This window comes from Mus caroli, unplaced genomic scaffold (assembly GCF_978045245.1).
Source record: "Mus caroli unplaced genomic scaffold, Mus_caroli_1 scaffold_3, whole genome shotgun sequence".
NCBI lineage: Eukaryota > Metazoa > Chordata > Mammalia > Rodentia > Muridae > Mus > Mus caroli.
In genome coordinates, this window is record NW_028227258.1 from 50,989,406 (window position 1) to 51,009,104 (window position 19,699).

General features: G+C 45.0%; 1 protein-coding gene across 1 annotated transcript in view; it reads left to right on the forward strand.

Annotated features, from left to right (window-relative positions):
- The window catches only part of Eeig2 (EEIG family member 2), a 57,384-nt gene that overhangs the window by 32,566 nt on the left and 5,119 nt on the right, over nucleotides 1-19,699 (forward strand). The window contains exons 4-10 of the mRNA XM_021159007.3: nucleotides 2,906-3,022; nucleotides 7,360-7,406; nucleotides 10,348-10,451; nucleotides 14,480-14,575; nucleotides 15,413-15,629; nucleotides 16,020-16,147; nucleotides 16,934-17,003. Coding sequence (XP_021014666.1) covers nucleotides 2,906-3,022; nucleotides 7,360-7,406; nucleotides 10,348-10,451; nucleotides 14,480-14,575; nucleotides 15,413-15,629; nucleotides 16,020-16,147; nucleotides 16,934-17,003 — 779 coding nt within the window. The remainder of the gene's footprint in view (nucleotides 1-2,905; nucleotides 3,023-7,359; nucleotides 7,407-10,347; nucleotides 10,452-14,479; nucleotides 14,576-15,412; nucleotides 15,630-16,019; nucleotides 16,148-16,933; nucleotides 17,004-19,699) is intronic.

Below are 19,699 nucleotides of genomic sequence, written 5' to 3' on the forward strand. Positions count from 1 at the left end.
CACCATGCATGTCTTCCTCCCTCCCCTTATCCTGTCAACTCATGTATCATTAAAGATTCAGCTTAGTCATACCTTCCCACTGAGAACTTTCCTTCTCCTCTCTTCTGTGTCTCCCTTTACCACAGCATTTATCAGCACCGCAGGAATTTGCTTTCTGTTTTCCCATAGCAAAGTATGAAAGTAAGAATAAAGGACTCAAGGATAGCTCAGGGCACTTCATGAGATAGGCCCCGGGTTCCATCCCAGCAGCAAAAATGGGGGAAACATTCTATATTCCCAGTTCATGCCTAATGTTACCTGAAATACGAATGTGAACAATTCTGAATCAGTTAATGTCTATCACAAATGTGGTATATATGCATGACATATTTATGAGACTTATATGAAACCCATGTATAGATAGATAATTCATGTGACATTTATCTGTATGGAGCCAAAGTAAGCCAAAAGGAAATATGAGTCTGCAGCACATTGCTGTAATGTGTATAATGTGAGTTCTTTGAAGACAGAATATTTTTCATTTACCTCACTGTTCTCCAGGGTCTAGATAAGACTGTAGCACATAAAAGGTTGCTTTCTTAAAAGCGACTGTCTTGCTTGGGTTTTGCCGCTACACCGAAGCACAACACACTGGATGACTTAAACAAAATACATTTAGTTCTCACCATTGTAGATGCTGAGAAGTCTAAGGTTAAAATGCCACAGATCCATAGCAGAGACCCTTCGTGACCATATAAACAGTATTGGAACCATAGATGGCAAGTTGATGGGCAGATAGTCTTTATTTAAGACTCCTTTATTAGCATGTGCACCTTCGTGTGAATAGAACTGGAAACTATTAGATTGTCTAAGAGAGTGAGTTCAAGAGCGTTAATGGCATTGAGTTGACTATTGACACTTTATGGCCAGCAGAGGGAAAGGGTGAGGAGGGAAGGGGGAAGTTAATTTATCCAGATGGTCAGAGATAACATAGGCAACTCTTTTGAGAAGGGTTGTTCTTGTGGTTTTTCTTTGCTTTTGTTTCGATGAAGGATGAACTGAAAAGTGATCTAGTAATCCAGAGAGACGTGGGACAAGTCTCGGTTTGTTCCTTAGGATAGGAGAGGACCCAGCATGTTTGTGTGCTGGTGGGAATGAATGGTCTAGTGGGGAGGGGTAAATGAGAGTGCCAAAGAGCGGGGTAAACTACAGAATAAACACAGTAAGCAAGAGGCCTCAGGAGCACAGCCACGTCATCCAAGGTATCTGAGTGGGAAGGCAGCAGAGGCCCAGGTGCAGGCGGGCAAGTGGCTGTGGCTGTGGCTGTCAGAACGAGCTTCTGGAAGGATGATTAGTGCTCTCGATCGCCCTTAGTTTCCAAGTGAAATAGGCAGCCAGGCCAGCCAGAAGGACAAGAGCAGGAAGAAGTTCTGGAGCTTTGAAGGGGAGAGACGTAGGAAATAGATGATCAAGTAAGTTACATGTGTCTTCACATGCTCACACAAGTGTTGCTTTGCATAGACCTACCCTAGCCTTTTCTTCACTAAGAGGCAGTAAGACCGGACTAACCATGTGTAAGTTAAGCAGCTGTTGCCTGTGTCTTGAAGTGTGCCTGGTTTGCTGTTTTGAGGGCTTACATGATCCTCTAGGCTCTTACTCTTTACTCTCTGCATACCAGTTCAAAACCAGTGAACTAGTGATCCAGTGTGCAACTAAGACCTTCCCATTGCATGACCCTGAAAGTGGGTCTAGGGAGCTGGCTCATGGGGAAAGTTCTTGCCGTACAAGTGTAAGAACTCGAATCTAGAGCCCCAGAACCAAACACGGTAGCACACAGCTGTGCTACAGTGAGATGAAAAAGTGGAGACAGGAAAATCCCTGCAGGCTAGCGGACCTGCCAGGCATAGCACAGTGGCAAACAGCAGAGACCCTGCCTCATCAGGTGGTGGAAGGTAAAGATCAAAGCCTGAGGTTGTCCTCTGACCTCTGTACGTTCTCTGTTGGATGTGCGTACCTACGTAGACATATATGTATACATACATTATACACACAGAAATTCTCTTCACAAGCAATGTTTGAAACATCTGGTGTAGTTTACTGCATGTGTGTAGAGATATGCACACTTTGTTCATCAAAATTGTATACAATTAGTTATGTAGACGTAGACTGCTAAGATAACAATGATAGAGGGGTACACTTGAGTCTGGGTTAAGCAATGTCAGAGGGAAAACTAGAGCAAGCTTTGATAATGGCCGAAGGTGGCATCTCTGGGCAGCAATGTGGAGGCAGACAAGTTTAGACTGAACCGGGTAGCAGCAGAGAGGATAGAGGTGGGACAGGACTGTGAGCATGGGAAGGAGAAAGTTCCAGAGAGAGACTCAGCTGGTTATCGTTAGCAAGGCCCAAGTGGAAAAGGTCTCCCTGCTGAAGAAGGGACGAGCTTCGCTGGAGTCCTCTCGTGAGTGTGTGGGCAATGAGAACTTTGTGCCCTGTAACCACAGGCCCCAGCATAGAGTAGGATCCACAACTGGAGTCTGAGAGTTTGTGGGTAGCTGCACCTGAGCACAACTGCTTGTTAGCTCCCACCGTGTGGCATGAGAGTCGGTGCTCCTGTCAGTGAGTCTTCTTGTCTGACAGGCCTTAGTGGGACTATCACAGTTATATGTTTATTTTAATGTGCACAGAAATGTCTTTAGCACAGCACATCAAACCCATGGTGAAAGATGGATAGAATAGGGAACAGATTTTTATTAAAAAGCAAGTATATTAAGGATCCACATAAAGTAAATGCTAATGCAGTTAGCAGCAAAACAGCAAAGAACTAAAAGGGCTGGGAAAACTCATGGGCTGGCCATCTATCTATTTTAAGGAGATATGCCAGAGCATCCTAGATAGGCTATTAATATGATTCTCTTTCTTTTCATAGCTGGGCTTTGCAGATCTAAACCTGGCAGAGTTTGCTGGATCAGGAAATACCACCCGCCGCTGTTTACTGGAAGGCTATGATACCAAAAATACAAGACAGGACAATTCCATCCTTAAAGTAAGCACTCTTCTTTGAGATTTTCATGCCGATAAGAGACCTCGCACTAAACACAGGCATCTGTTGTCATCGATACGAAGGGAATCCATCCTGAGGTCGTAAGCCACCACACCACTAGGGAAAGACCCTTCCACACCATAAAAGTGGTGGAAAGTAATGACCATCTTTATGGTCCAGTGTGTTTCTCATCAGTGCTGTGAACAAATAAATACACCACCAGCGCAACAGAAGTGCTTGCTGAGAAGGAATGTGATGATTAAACACATGGCTTCAAATACAGATAGGTATCAAGGCCAGAAAAACGACTTAGTAGTTTAAGGTGCTTGCTACACAACCATGAAGGGTTAAGTTCAGACCCAGTGCATGTAAGAAGGCAGGGGTGGTTTCGGTCATACCTGTCATCACATGCTGTGGGGGGGGGTAGAGACAGGAAGGATGTTAGTGCTTGTTGGTCATCAGCATAGCTATGAAATGCACACTCTGGGTTCAGGGAGAGACCTTACCACAAAAGAATAAGGCTGAAAGTGACGGGAGGAATTCTGATGCACTCCTCTGGGGTTTGTATATGCATAGGCTCATGCACTTACACAGACATTCCCCCACGCTGCATGCGTGCATGCATACACACACACACACACACACACTCACCTCAAGAGAACTTCCAAAGAAGCTGCGACACATTCATAGGACCCTGGCTTCTCTTGTAACTAGTGAAAATGACCGGTGACCTCACTCATGGGTCTTATTTCTCCAGGTCTCAACAGGGGCCATGTATTCATGTAATCACAGAAAAATGGGCGCTCCCTAAGGTTGATGGAAGGATGACGTGAGATCCATTGGGAAAATATTCAGAAAGTAGCTTGTACCTATGAGAATCTTTTTCCGCTATATTTTGCTGAATTAGTAAGTTACCTAATGAGAAGAAAGATAGATGGGTAAAAACCAAATGGTTTTAATTCCAAAGTTGGTATAGTGGAGAGTCACTTTATACTTACAGTTTAAGCTGTTTTCAGTGAACCTCTGCCTCTGGCAATATAGAAATTCGTGAACTGGTTCTTATCAGTAATCCTCCGTTGCACACACAGCAGCTCTAGGAAGTGCAGGATGGACAGTTGATATGGAGAGGGAAATTATTTTAAAAGAAAAAAGACGAGGAAATGTCAGTCGTGGTGGTACACCCCTATAATTCCAGTACTCTGGGGGGGGGGGGTGTAGAGACAGGGAAGACCAGGGGTTCAAGGCCAACCTTAGATACATGAGACCCTGTCTCAAGAACCAAGGTTGGGAAAGAGGACATTAGAAAAGCATCATGCTAGGAACTTGAAGTCTATTTCATTTTGTTGACTTAGAAAATATCTCAGGGCACTTGCACATACCCCATTTGATTGGCAGGTCTAGAGAGATGGGGAACAGTTTTTATCCCTGATTTATAACAGAAGTGAGACTCAGACAGTGAGATGCCTTCTGTAAGAGAAGCAGTTAGGGGCTGGTGGAGAGATGGCTCCATGGTTAAGAGCACTGACTGCTCTTCCAGAGGTCCTGAGTTCAATTCCCAGCAACCACATGGTGGCTCACAACCATCTGTAATGGGATCTGATATTCTCTTCTGGTGTGTCTGAAGGCAGCTAGTTATGTGTGTCTAAAGACTACTACTACTTATATACTTATATATTTACTTATAGACCCCCACTAATAATATACATCAAGATAGATAGATAGATAGATAGATAGATAGATAGATAGATAGATAGATAGATAGAGTAAAGAAGCAATTAGTGACAGAGCTGAGATCAGCATGCAGGTCTGCTGTTTGGTGACCTTTTCCTGTTCCCATGCCCTCCAACCCCTGTTCTCAGAACCCACTGACCACACTGTTGGTTCTGAATGACCCCAAACAAGTTACTAAAACCCAGCCTTCTCACAGATGCCTCACACTAAAAAGCAGATAGCCCACCAGGTGGTGATGGTGCATGCCTTTAATCCCAGCACTTGGGAGGCAGAGGCAGATGGATCTCGGTGAGTTTGAGGCCAGCCTGGGCTATGTACTGAGGTTCAGGATAGCGAGGGCTACACAGCAAAACCCCATCTGGAAAAGAAAAAAAGGCACATAACTCCTCTCTGAACAGCACTGCTTTCAGGGTGTGTGACCTCCTCTCTGTGATAGGTGCTTTAGCCATCCAGTCATCTCCCCCACACTGAAGTTGCTGCCTAGTTTTAGGCAGGTTCCCCTCTCCTACCAACATCTCCTATGCCCCCGGACCTTCCGGTCTACTCACACAGCTGGTGTCTCCATCCCTACCCCTTTCTCATGATCTGTCAACCCCTCACTTACTTCCACTTCCCCATCTGTAGCTCAGAGTGCACAGTTCGTGATTATCCCATTTAAACTAACACTCGGGTTCCTTTGCCCTTTGCTGCCCCCGAGTATCTCCAGCTCTACCCGGTTTGACTGTGTGTCCTCCCTGAGTCTGGGTCCTGCTGCTGAACATTGCTGGAGGTCACACGGCCGAGTCGGCATTACTGAAATCAGGCTCACCTCCAGCTGGCACCCATACTCTGCCTTTTTTCCCAGTATATTTTCATTCTCTGTGTTTTAGCTCCGCTCAGCTCCTCCTTTATTGGAAAGATAGAACTCATTAAATGTGTGTCCCCTCGTCATCCCAGCATAGAGCTTATTCCTTTACCAGTCTCTCCACTCTATTACAGTGCATTACTGTTGCCTTGCCTGTGGTTACGATGGCTGACATGACCCTCTTTCCGTTAGACATCAGTGCTTCCTCTTGGACTCTAGAATCTACACAGGCATAATCAAGAATTTTCTTTTCTCCTTGGCTCATCCATTCTATTAGTCATCTGTCCCTTGAATGATCTCTCCTTGTCAATATATAAAGAGAGAGTTGACGTGTACCGTATCTCAAGAACAAACCTTGGCCTCCTACCTTCCAGCACCCTCCCACTTCTCTGATGACTCCCCATACAATTCCTTTCATCCTAAGACATTCAGATAGACACGGTGCTGTCCTATAGAGTTGGGAACCAGAATAAAGGACCGTATGAAAGAAGAGGCAATAAGAAAGTCAGGACAACAGGATAAGTCTGAGTCTTAAGGACAAAATCAAATAAGAAAGGGGCAGGCGTGGACGTCCTAGGTTGGTTAAAGAGGTGTGGAAATGAAGTTATAGAAGACACATGTCAACCATTAGCTGGGAAACATGCAGTAGTCTCTATGTGTCCTGGGTGTCTTTAAGACTATGACCCCAGTATGTGTGGTCCTGGGTTCTGCCCTGTGCCAGTTCTGTGATTCAGAAAATATCCCCTCATCCCTATGGTCACAAAAAAGACAATGTTACTTTCTCATGGAGTTGTTGAAGATGAAATGAGATGAAGTATATAGAACACAAAGTTTATATCTGGAACATAGATTCCTCACTCAAGCCAAGTATGTGTGTAATCCCAGCACTCGGGAGGCTGAGGCACAAGGATCATAAATTCGAGATTATCCTTGGCTTATTCAAGGGTAGCCTGGAATACTGAGACACTCTCTAAGACCCAAAACAAAATAGATTCTCAAGTCATTATCATTGTGAATACCATCATCACTATTATCACTCACGTTAGAATGTGAATTTGGGGTTGGGAATATGGTCTGGTTGGTAGAATGTTTGCCTAGCATGCAAGAAGCCCTGGGCTCAGTCCTCACCACCAATATAAACTGGGTGTGGTGGGGCATGCCTGGGATTGAGGCAGCACCAGGATGAAGGAAAAGGAGAGGTTCAAGGCCACACTCTGATGCAGACTGAGTCCGAGGCCGCTCAGAATAAATAAGATTGTCCTGTGGTTGATTCTTAGAAGTTACTCAACATCCAGGGAATATCAACATCTCAAAAGGAAACAGCAAGGATTTCGTTCCAGCCCAAAGCTGGTGCAAAGGCCAGAAGCTCTCTGTCCCTTAGAGCCTGGAGCAGCTATCCCATGAAGCCTCATCCTGTGGAGGGGGTGGGGGGGCGGGCTTATCCACACAGGAGTCTGGAGTAAACACAGACAACCCAGACCCAGCCACACGTTCAGGAGGGATTACTACCAGGGAAGTGCTTTTCATTCTTACATTTTCAACAAGAGTTTTAAAATCACAAGGCTTTGGACACCAAAGATCATTTTTAATCCATCTCTACATAAAGCAGTAATTGAATCCTGGGTACACCTCATTACACATTTATTTCATTTAATGCTTTCTGGATAGAAAACATTAGACTAGGCGTTGTGGGAGAAACACCTATTAGCAGAGCTGGCTTCTGGAGAAATCTTCCGTAACTGACATTTGTTGCTCTCTTGTTTAGGTTTTGATCAGTATGCAGCTGATGTCTGGTGACCCGTGTTTTAAAACGTAAGTTGATGACCAGTAAATGGACTGTTTTCTCTGAAAGCATGATTCAAATTGAAGCACTTTTGTAGGTAAATGGTTCCTTTCATAGTAGGCTGGCCTGAACTTCATAGAAGTGACTGTCCCCTGGTATCAAGTAAGCCACTCTCAAAATGATACAAGTTAAGAGATCTTTCCCCATCTTTGGGGTTTCAGGTTTAAGGTGGAATTAGACAAACGACAGTTTTAGTTTGCTTTCTGTTTTCTTACTTCTTCAGCAAACGCCTGGTAATGTGTGTGGGATTGCATTCTAACCTGCAGTGAGCAAAAGAGACTGCGTTCTCCCATCATAGACCTTATACTCAAAGAAACAACCAAGTAGCAATAAGCACAGAACCGATCCTGGGAATGGATGCTCTAGGGGGGCGGGGGGCACAGGGGGAATCTGGTGATGCCCTAAAGAGCTGGTGCTGTCTTATATGGAGTATCAGGGGAGGCTTTCCTGGATGAGATGACATTTGAGTAGAAACCTGAAGGAGGTGGGACACAGATATTTGAGGAAAGAGGATTCAAGGTGGAGGGAATATGGACAAAAGCCTTGAGGGGGTCTATACCCAGTATGCTCAAGTAACTGTCTGGAGACCAATATATCTAGAGCAGAGGGAGCTAAGAGCTTGGTAACAGGAGGTGAGGTCAGATGGTCATCTTGTGAGCCGCTCAGATGGCCCCACTTACCTTCTGAATAGGGTAAAAAGCTGCAGAGGTTTCAGGTAAAAAAGATTGTCCTTGTCTATGGGGCAAGGTAGAAAAGAGAGCCGTGGAACGATGGCAGAAGAGGTAGATTTTACGACTGACTCATGAGTTAATGTTTTCTCTCCCGAGAAGCCCCAGGAGGAACAACTCGGAGCTCAGATGTAAGACACAGTGAGACCCACATCTAAATCCCAGTGTGATCCTTACATAGGAGGAAGCTAAGACAGAGCCATTGTCTTGGCCAAGTGTGTCTGTGTGGAACCAGAGGTACATAACTCCTGGCGAGATGCAGGCCCTGCTCTGCTGGACGCCTGGGAGATGTGCACACAGCACACAATACTACAGGGGTAGAGAGCAGGGGAGAGCCACTAATCGCCACTGATCCTTGAAAGCCAGGAAGTCCTCCCTGAGGGGGCTGCACTGGGCTAAGCTGTGATGATGAATAAGAATGTATTAAGTGTGGAAGGTGAGAAAAGATATTCCAAGAAGAAAAATCAGTTTGCACATTCACCAGGCATTGTAATGGTACACGGAATATTTGTGGGATATCCAGGATAGAATGACGTCTTGTTAGAAGGTCACTTTTCACAGACTCTAAACATCACTATAAAACTAAAATAATTCCCATTTCTTTGCTCTGCAACCATGCTATATCAAGGAATCCTGACAAAGAATATAAAACACTTTTTGTACAAAAGAAGTTAATAGAACGGAGCCAACACACTGAAACTGTGTTGCCCTGGGCAACAGAACTGCAGCAGCCTAGCTAAGATTTCAGATTCTCAGTCTGCTGTACCAACAGCCCCCATCTCCACCCCCCACGCCCTGCTGTGGTCAGCTCGCTCTGCCTGGATACTAGCTGCCCCTGACTTAGAGCACTCAGCAGAAATGGCTCCTGATTTTTTAAGATAGCTAAACAGGAAAGCCAAATGTAAGAGAGTGTTAGATGTGTTGTGGCTGTAATCACCTATGGATGGGAAGACAACTGACATTTAAGAACTGAGGCATGCCAGGTGGTGGTGGCGCATGCCTTTAATCCCAGTACTTGGGAGGCAGAGGCAGGCAGATTTCTGAGTTCGAGGCCAGCCTGGTCTACAAAGTGAGTTCCAGGACAACCAGGGCTATACAGAGAAACCCTGTCTTGAAAAACCAAAAGAAGGAGGAGGAGGAGGAGGAGGAGGAGGAGGAGGAGGAGGAGGAGGAGGAGAGGAAGAGGAAGAGGAAGAGGAAGAAGAAGAAAAGAAGAATTATTATTGAGGCATGCAGGCCCAGTAAGGTCACTAGTGATTTATGACTGTCATTGTAGGCCCCATTCTTTGTGTGAAACATACACACACACACACACACACACACACACACACACGCGCACACACACACACACATATATTCATTCCTGTGAAATACTCAATGGATTTGTTACCAAGTTTTTCGTGTTATGTAAACCTATAACTCAGCAGGGCATGGTAGTACAAGCCTATATGTAATCCTAGCATTCAGAAAACTGAGACAGGAGAATTTCCATAAATTCAAAGCTAGTCTGAGCTACATACAGGTTACCAAGCCAGCCAGAGCTATTGAGCAAGTTTTATGCCATGTCCCCACAAAATCCCTAAAATATTACAACAAAAAACAAAATACAACTATTAAAGAGGTTGGTCCAAGTCAGACCATGAAGAGCTGTAAGTGTCATCCTCAGGGTTTGAGCTTTGATCCAAAGGTGCTTATTGAAGGGTTTGCTTTGGCCTTCAGACAGGGGCTCGTGTACCCCAGGTTGGTACCCAGCTTGCTACATGTCCTAGGATAATCTGGTCCTCCTACCTCACCCTCCTAAGTGCTGAGTACAGGGCTGTAGCACTATATTGGGTTCTCTCTCTCTAGAATGCAGTGAGACAGTATTCTTTCTATTCCAGAGGACCCAACACCCTCTTTTGGTCTCTGTAGGCACCTGCACATGTGTGTACATACACACATGCACATAAATAAAAATAATATCTTTATATAAAAATATTTCCCACACATATTATTCAGGTTTTAAGGTTCTAAAAGATACTTATAGATTGCTTAATTTTTTTAAATTTCATCCTCAAAAGGATATCCTAATAAAGAGCTTACTAAGGCCAGATGCTGACTACACAATGAGTCTCTAACAGTAATTCGAACCTTCAGGCTCACACACAGTTCAAGCTCTGATCCTTAGAATATCTATTTACAGGCCTCCTTCCACATCCATGTCAATACCAATCGCTGGGGAATCTGAGTCTCTGGAAGAGGACAGGAAAGGTGGCGAGACCCTCAAGGTGCATCTTGGAATAGCAGGTATGGGTATATAGCGTCCTGATATTTCAATTTCTGAAAAACAGTACTATTTTATTTCCAAAAGAACAGTCTGAACCCTGAGGGGCTGGCAAGAAGGCTCAGTATGGCAGGGTGCTTGCAGCCAAGTCTGATGATCTGAGTTCAGGTCTTGGACTGAGTTCAGTTTAAGAACAGGAATGCTCACTCCCTTAGATAATCTAATATTTTTCATTTCTATTTACCTGTCAGTTCTGCCTTAACACAGCAGCCAATTTGGGACTTGGTAGATCCAAGTTGGTGCCTTGAAACTTTATAATGGTTTCAAGGTGCACAGTACTTAGCACAACTTTAAGATCTATTTCTCAATGGCGGTATGCAAGCAAATCTCTGTGAGTTCAAGGACAGCCTGGTTTACAAAGTGAGATCCACTTCCCCAGATAAACTTCCAACTGACGCAGAATCTTCCATAGTTGCTAAAAGCAGGGTGGGCAAGATGCCAACCCTGCTGCAGGAAAAGGACATGGGAGTCTTCTTCTATCTCCCAAATGATGGGAGCAGAATGTATTATTGGAGAGAGAGGAAAGAAAAGTGAAGTGCTAGGATTAACATTTTCACTACCTTTGCAAATGTGCAGTGATGCGGTTTCTTACAAGTGATTGCGAATCGACTAATCGTATGGATACTGCCAATCTTTCCAGTAACTCCTCCCTTCAGTGCTTAAACATCCTGAGCTGTTGTCTATACTGAGAAAATAGAAAGTAAGCCCTGAGAAAATAGAAAGTACACCTCCATCTTCCTTTATCTTCTGAGGTCCCAGTGTTGGGTAGATAGACAGACAGCCAAGCAGACAGACAGCCATGGAGAAGTATCACCAAGAGAATACATATTTGATGCATACATCACAGTATATATGTAGACAAACTTCTAGAAACCAAGACTGCTTGCCTCTGTTACCTTTCCTGTTGCTGTGACAAGAGAACTTGCAGGAGATTTGAGCTCACAGTTCCAGGGGTGCAGCCTGTGGCTGTGGGGAAGCCACAGTGGGAGGGAAGGCATCCAGTCGCATTGCACCCGCAGTCAGGAAACACAAAGATAAGTGCTGGTGTTTAAGATAACAGCGGGTTCCTCCTCCTCTTTACTCAGCCCAGGGCCTCAGCACAGGAAATGGTTCTGCTCACACTTGGGGTGGGTTTTCACTCCTCAGCTAAACCTCACAGACAGGCCCAGTTAGGTGACCCTTAGTCAGACTTCCAGTGAGTTAACCATTGCACTGCCCATTGATAGTTAAACTCGACTGCAGTCTGGTTTGTGTTCTGTCTAGATGTCTACGGTTACCTGATTGCCAAAGCCTGTGGGCACTTTTCCTGTTCCCATGACTCAGCCACTAATTCTTTCTTGAAGCCTTCTCTTCCCTTGTCTCCTACCTTCATGACCTTTCCTCTTCTAGCTTCTTAGGGATTCCTTGAGCCAGCAAGGTGGTCCGGTTGTTAAAGTTTCTTGCTGCCAATTCTGAAGACATGAGTTCAATCCCCAGGACCCTCTTGCTACTTAGCTAGTTGTCATCTGGCCTCCATTCGTATGCTGTATGGCACACACACACACATACACACACACTCAAATAAATAAGTAAATAAATAACCATAGTGATTTTTTTAAAGGTAAGAATTTGTTGATAATTACTGTTGGTAATTGAGGGGAGGGAGAGAAAGTTTTCTTCAGGAGTGTAGTCCCTGAGAGGCTCCGGTAGATGGTCCTACACTCACACACACAGGGGCAGCACTAAGTGGGCTCCCTGAGTTTAAGAACACAGCACATTAAGTTGGTAGGGAAGAGAGAGAGAGAAGTACGAGAAGAATTGGAGAGGAAGGAATAGTGGCGAATTTGATCAAAACACATCATGTGCATGTATGAAATTCTCAAATAATAACAGAAAATTAAAAAGAAACTTCCTTAAGGTCCCACGGCTATCACTGTGGTATAGGGTACTTCGCTGTGTGCTTGAGGACCTGGCTTTAGTCCCCAGTCCTTCAAAACAGATACTAAGGCATAAAACCTTCCCTGTCTTCTTCAACCTCCTCTCCAGTGTTGCTATTCCACAGGAGTTCAGTCCTCTCTCAGTTTTCTGAGCAATGTAAGCTGTACCCCTGGATTCAACTGTCTCGGAAATGCAATTTACAAATACATGTTTCCAACGTCTTGGGGAAGGTCTCCTTCACGTCACATATCCTACTGAAATCCACATGCTCATCTTTCCAGACTCTGGGTTCTCCGTGATCAGGGCCTCCTATCCCAGCATAAGGCTAGGGACAGGTCAGCATGTGATGAGTATCAATAGTCCTCCAATTCCACATGTCAGTGTAAATTCGCCTAAACTTTTCCTTCTGGTCAGGCGACCTGGCACAAGTTTCTGCTCAGTACCTGACTCTGGCCATCTGTGCTAAACACCTCGCACTCTTAGCTGGATTATAATGTAAACCTTCTCTCTTCACCCCATCCTGCTTATCCATTTACTAAAGTGATCTTTACCCAGTACAGACTGCAGTGTCATGCCCTCGCTTAAGGTCATAACTTCATTCAGCTCCCAGACAGGTCTTCACCAGCCGGCATCTTCTTGTGCCTTCAGCCTCTTTCCTGTCAGTCATCTCCCTGCCGCTCTGTATGCCGACTTCACCATTTGCTTCTCTACCAACAAGGCTTGTTGTGCCCTATGCCAGTCCCCACTCAGCTAGCTGAGAGGCTCCTACATTGGCAGATCCTGGGCTGGCCTCCTCTATGAGGTCTCCTCCATGTGGTATCAGGAGGCCTTTGGGGTCTTTAGTATCTTCTTTTCGGTTGATGCTGTGCACACGGTATTTTGCCTGTATGTGTTTTGCCTCATACTTTGTAGCCCCAGTGTTTGTTTCATCTACACCAGGGACAACTGATTTGATAAGAGCCTAATACATTTTTATATAGAATACATTTTGGGAACCAGAAGACAGATGACTGAGATCTGAGCCAAACACTGGGGTAGACCCTCTGGGTGTACAGGGATCTCTACACACTGTCACCCGGAGAGGGTTCCATCGGAGCTAACCTTTGGGTTTTGGGCTGCTGTAGAGATAAACACTTGGGACCCTTGCAGTCTGTCCGGACATGAGAAGCCTTTGCAGAGGACCTGCAGCTTGCATGTTTGGCAGCATCTGCTGGCCCAGCTGTGCAGCATTTCAGTTACAGAACTGCTACTGTGGTAACTGTCACTCAAGTGCTTCCCTTCTGTCCCCATGTTAACAACAGTTCTTGTTTCCAAGTGTTTTACACTAATACTAAACACTAACAGTTCTGTTGTCTGTGGAGGATGGCTGGTACGGCCAGTGCATAATTGCTACCTAGACTATGCAGGCGATCAGGGAGCTACTAGGAACAGTTTGTGCTCCCAAATAGTACCTCACAAACTGGGTACTATCCTGTTCCTTCTGTCACTTTATTTTTCAAATTTTACTTATCATCTTATCTTTTTAGTGTGTGGGTGTTTTGCCTATGTATATATCTGTTCACCGTGTGCATGCCTGTAGAGGCCAAAAGAGAGTGTTGGGGCCTCTGGAACTGGAGTAACAGCTGGTTGTAAACTGTGTAGATAGATAGATAGATAGATAGATAGATAGATAGATAGATAGACAGATAGATGAGACTATGTCTTATAGATAGATAGATAGATAGATAGATAGATAGATAGATAGATAGGGAAACGACATCAAAGTCCAGCATTTTCCTGAGAATTATAAGAATAAGCCTGATTTATTAGAGAAATGTTGAGGAAAAAGAACTATGGTTTTAAAACACACTGCTAGTAGACATGCTGAAAGTACCCTAATTTTCCAATGAACTAAGATAATTAAGTATTCTTTCATTTCTTGCAATGTAGCTGTTTTCATTGTGCCAATTTGAAGGACTCTATCACGTTATCATTTATTTTCCTTGATTATGAATTTGCGAAGTAATAAAATCTACAAGTTAGAATACAAGTTGACTTGCTGGCAATAGTAACGTCGAGTTGTGACTTATTGCAGATCTTTCAGCAAAGAGTGCCTCTGTTCCAGATGAACTTGGTGCCTGGGGACACTCTAGAACATCAAGCTATGCAAGCCAGCAGTCCAAAGTATCAGGTAGACCCGCGGTGGGATTCAGTGCCTTGTTCTTCTAAAGCAGTGGCTCTCAGCCAATAGCTCATGACCCCTCTAGGGGTCACATTATCAGATCTTCTGCATATCAGATATTTACATTATGATCCATAACAATTGCAAAATTAGACTTATGAAGTAGCAATGAAATAACTTTATGCTTGGGGATCACCACAACATGAGGAGTGGTATTAAAGGGTCGCAGCATTATGAAGGTTGAGAACCACTGTTCTAAAGGGATGTGAAGCCAGGTGTGGTGACACACAGCTGTTATCCTAGCAATGGGGAGGCTGAGACAGAAGGATGGCAAGTTCAAGGCCAGCCCCTGCTTGCTGTATAGCAAGTGCCTGTCTCCAGACAAAATAAAATCCAATAATACACTTGGAACGACTATAGTGGAACGGTTATTGTTGTGGGATAAAGAAATTACATCTCAGAGATGGTAGATGACTCAGTAAAAATGGTTACCATGCAAGCATGAGATCCTGAGTTCATTCACCAGCACTCTCATAAAAGTCCGACATGGACAGTTCATACCTGCAACCTAAGGGCTGGGAAGACAAAGACAGAAGGATGTCAGGGACAACTGTAGCTAAATCAGCAAGGTCAAGGCTCAGTGTCTCAAAGCACAAGATGGCCAGTGACAGAGGAGAATACCAGATCAACAACTGGCCTCTGTGCACACGTCCACCCACGTGCATCTGCACACACGTGTGCATGCACTCCTGTGAACCTGTACACGCCTACAGAAATAAAAGGTTAGATTGTAGTGTGTGTGTTTGATCATTGGCAGTATATCCGAAGTGATTTTTCCTCTGGCAGGCTATAGCACATGTCACTCCCGGTCATCCAGTTTCTCCGAGTTCTGCCACAGGAGAAATACCTCAGTGGGAAGCACGTCAACAGGGATTGAAAGCATTCTCGAGCCATGTGACGAGACTGAGCCAATCACAGCTGAACCAAGTCCAGACCCCGCCGCTGCTGCCACCACCACCGCCACCGCCTCTAAGGAAGAGGAAGCTTCCGAGAAACTCGCCAGGTACCCTCCCATGTGATGTCATTACCCTCCCACGTGATGTCATTACCCCCCACGTGATGTCATTACCCTCCCACGTGATGGCATTACCCTCCCACGTGATGTCATTACCCTCCCACGTGATGTCATTACCCTCCCACGTGATGTCATTACCCCCCACGTGATGTCATTACCCTCCCACGTGATGTCATTACCCTCCCACGTGATGGCATTACCCTCCCACGTGATGTCATTACCCTCCCACGTTATGGCATTACCCTCCCACGTGATGGCATTACCCTCCCACGTGGTGCCGTTACCCTCCCACGTGGTGTTGTTATGTTCCAAAGCATTTTTATTCTCATGACATCATCAGTACAAAAGGAAGAGACTCAGCTGTGGCTCTCTTCACAGATGTCCAGTGAAGCAAGATTCTGTTGAGTCTCAGCTAAAGCGGGTTGATGACACCAGAGTGGATGCTGATGACATCGTGGAGAAAATCCTACAGAGTCAGGACTTCAGCCTCGACTCCAGTGCAGAAGGTGTGCGGAGAACGGATGCTGTGGCCCACCACTGTGGGGCCATGTGGTTGGGCTACTGCTGCAGACGGGTGAACGCAATTCCATGTCCACAAAAGCAATGGTAGTTTTGTAGCTTGTCTCTGACAAAGGCTGGTGATCCTGGAAAAAGGGCGAACCTCAGTGAAGGAGTCAGTTGAAGGTGGTGTAGTTCAGTAGTACAGCAAATTCCCAGAATGTATGAGGCCCCTGGGTTCAACCCCTAGAAATGGTGTGGGTCCACAGAAGCAGAGATCAATTTTAAAGAAAACTTTCCTGTCCATGCACTTCATGAGTGCTAGCTCTGTGACCCATGGCGGAGGGGGGGGGGGGGGGGGGGGACACGGACGTGCGGGTGCGTGCGGCGTGGTGGTCTTGAAACCAGTCGTGAATAGAATCGTGCAGTCTCTCCCAGCGATTTCCACAGAAACTAAAATTTTATCTGCCACCAACTTGAAAGGTGCAATTACTCATGCTGGTGAGAATAGAGAACACTTAACAGTCGACTGTTTTGTTGTATAACTGGCTGGAAATAGAAATAATTAAACCTCCTGAAAATTTGTAGAAAGAGCTGTCATTAACCGTTAAAAGGAAAAGAACTTTGGGGAGGTCAGTGAGAAAGAACTGTTAGTTAGGCTGGCTTTGCAATTGTCTCTTATAAAGCTCTGATACACTTGATGAATGTAAAATGTGGGTCACTACAATATGCATATTATTTAAAAGTGGTCTGGCAACTGTGTGCTTAGCAAACTTTCCAATTATGTGTTGCAGAAGAAGGGCTGAGGTTGTTCGTGGGACCTGGGGGAAGTACAACCTTTGGCAGCCACCACCTTCCAAACAGGTATGTCATGCACCCGGTCACTGGGCTGAAACATAAACAGCCTACTTCACGGGGAGAGGGAGTGTTGCCAGAAGGCTCGCTTAGCAATACGAAGCCCTCACTTCAGTCTCGAGAGGGAACAGAACATGGTGGCTCCCTCCTATAATCCCAGTGCCTGGGAAATAAGAGCAGGAAGTTCATGAGTTCAGGGCTATCCTCTGCTACATAGTCTGAAGTGTCCCAGGCTAGCCTCGGCTCTGAGAAAAAGGAATAGGTAAAGGATGAGGGTTGCAGTTGTCATTGTGTTGAGGCTAAACACACATGCTGTACCTCCATGAGAGGAGCTGGTTATGACTGGAATATTCTTTCCTGGATGTCTTCAACATTATATTTTCTGTTAGTTACTTTATTTATATTTTTAGACTCTGTTAGACAAATAGAGCACCTGGCCATTGGAACATAAAAAGAATTTTTAGAACAGAATTGTAGCTTAATATTTTGGACAGAACAAAGCAAACATTTCCAGCCAGTGGCCCTACCTCTGCGAGCCGCTGTGCGCCCACTCAGCAGCAGAGGCTGCTAGTGACCTTTCTTGACCTTAAGAACATTTCTTTTCTTTCTTTCTTTTTTTTTAAACAAGAAGGCTGTTTTCATTTCCATTTTTAATCTTTATATAATTTAGATATATGGCTGTTTTAAAGATTTACAGGGTGGGAGTGGTGGGGTGCACAGAGACCAGAAGAGAGAGCGTTGGCTATCCGGGAGCAGAGTTACAGTTGTGAGACACCCGAAATAAATGCTGGAAACTAAACTCGGGTCCTCAGGAAAATCGGGAATGACTCTTAAACTCCTGAGCCATCTTTCCAGCTGCTATCTAGATATTTTTTAAGATTTTTTTTCTGTTGAGGGTCACAGTGTATAGCTCTGACATGTCTGGAGCTCTCTATGTACACCAGGCTATCCTCAAACTCACAGAAACCCACCTGCCTCTGCTTTCTGAGTACTGGGACTAAAGGCATGAGCCAGCACACCGAACAAGATTTCCCCCTAGTGGCTGGTTTCTTAGAAGTTGGCATGTGATGTGACTGGCATGTGTGTTTCTCTGTCCTTATTCTGTTTGGGTTTCATTGAACTTCTTGCATGCCTGTACAGATACATTTCATCAGATCTGAGACTTCTCCATCCATTATTTCCCACACACACATGCTTCCTTCTGGTATTCTGATGTTCGAATGCCAATTCTTATCTCCTATAAGCTAAGATAAAGCACCACCAACAGACCAAAATAACGGTCGGTGAGCTGACGAACCGGTGAGCTGCCTGGGCTTTACAAAAGCAAGGATCACTCAAAACAGCCGAGTCACCAAGAAATCCTGCTGCATCATGGTTGACAACTTTACAGAGACCTAATATCAGTTAACCCTCCACCCCCATATACCCTAGCATCTTCCAGGAGCACATGCAGGAGGGAATGGTGGGTGAGAGTCTGGTGATCCTCCCCTCGTGCTTTCTACAAGTGGGAATTAAAAGCCCAACCCTGTTTCCATTTCTGTAGACCTTGCTGTCACTGTATTGGTTTATTCCGTTGCCATGACTACAGATGAAGCTCATGGGTTCATCAATTCACCAACTGTAGGAATGGGATAATCGTGTTATACCTAGAGATAAAGATATACCATAAACATAAACACCTCAGAAAAGGTCATTAAGGGGTAAAACCAGACATAGTAGTCTCCAGGATTACTAAACTCTAACACTCCAGGCAAAACAGTCGATGTAGGGGAGGGGGTTTCTGATACCTCAACAAATGAGGAAATGGCTACCTGCAGATAACTTTTTTTTTTTAAGTTTTTGTTTTTGGGTTTTTCAAGACAGGATTTCTCTGTGTAGTCCTGGCTGTCCTGGCACTCACATTGTAGACCAGGCTGGCCTCGAACTCAGAAATCCGCCTGCCTCTGCCTCCCGAGTGCTGGGATTAAAGGTGTGCGCCACCACGCCCGGCTTGCAGATAAGACCCTCACCTCCATACAGCGCCAATACTGAAGTTCTCCTGATCACCCAGGATGCTTTGGGAAAGGATAGAACTATGACCCATTCGAAACGTAAAACTAGCTGTTGTCTAAAAGACATAGTGAGAACCTTTATTCTGCCAGACTAAGAAACAGTAGCAGGGAGAAGCATGCTCCTTCCTTGATGGCACAGAACCACAGTCCTAAGTGCATCAGTTATAACAACAGCAGCAGAAGGTCTCCTGTCGGTGAGACCATTACCTAAATAGGCTGTCTCAGAATGGCTTTGTTCACAAAGCCTGCAATTTATTTAGTATACTCCATCATTCTGTTAGTGTGTTTCATTTTCTTCCTTTCTTTCTGTTTTCTCGTTTCAATTTTTATCTTGTAAATTTTATTTTACTTTATTTTTATTAATCATTCCATTTGTTTACATCTCAAATGATATCCCCCCTTCCTGACTACCCCTCCATAATCCCCCCATCCCATTCCCCCTTTGCCTCTATGAGAATGCTCTCCCAACCCCTACCCACTCCTGCCCCACTGCTCCAGCATCCCCCTACCCTGGAGCATCAAACCACTACAGAACCAAGAGCCTCCCCTCCCATTAATGTCAGATATATATGTATCTGGTCAGTTCATACCCAGCATATTACAGAACTGTGATGTAGAAACCCAAGAATACAATGGCCAGGCTGACTACTCAAC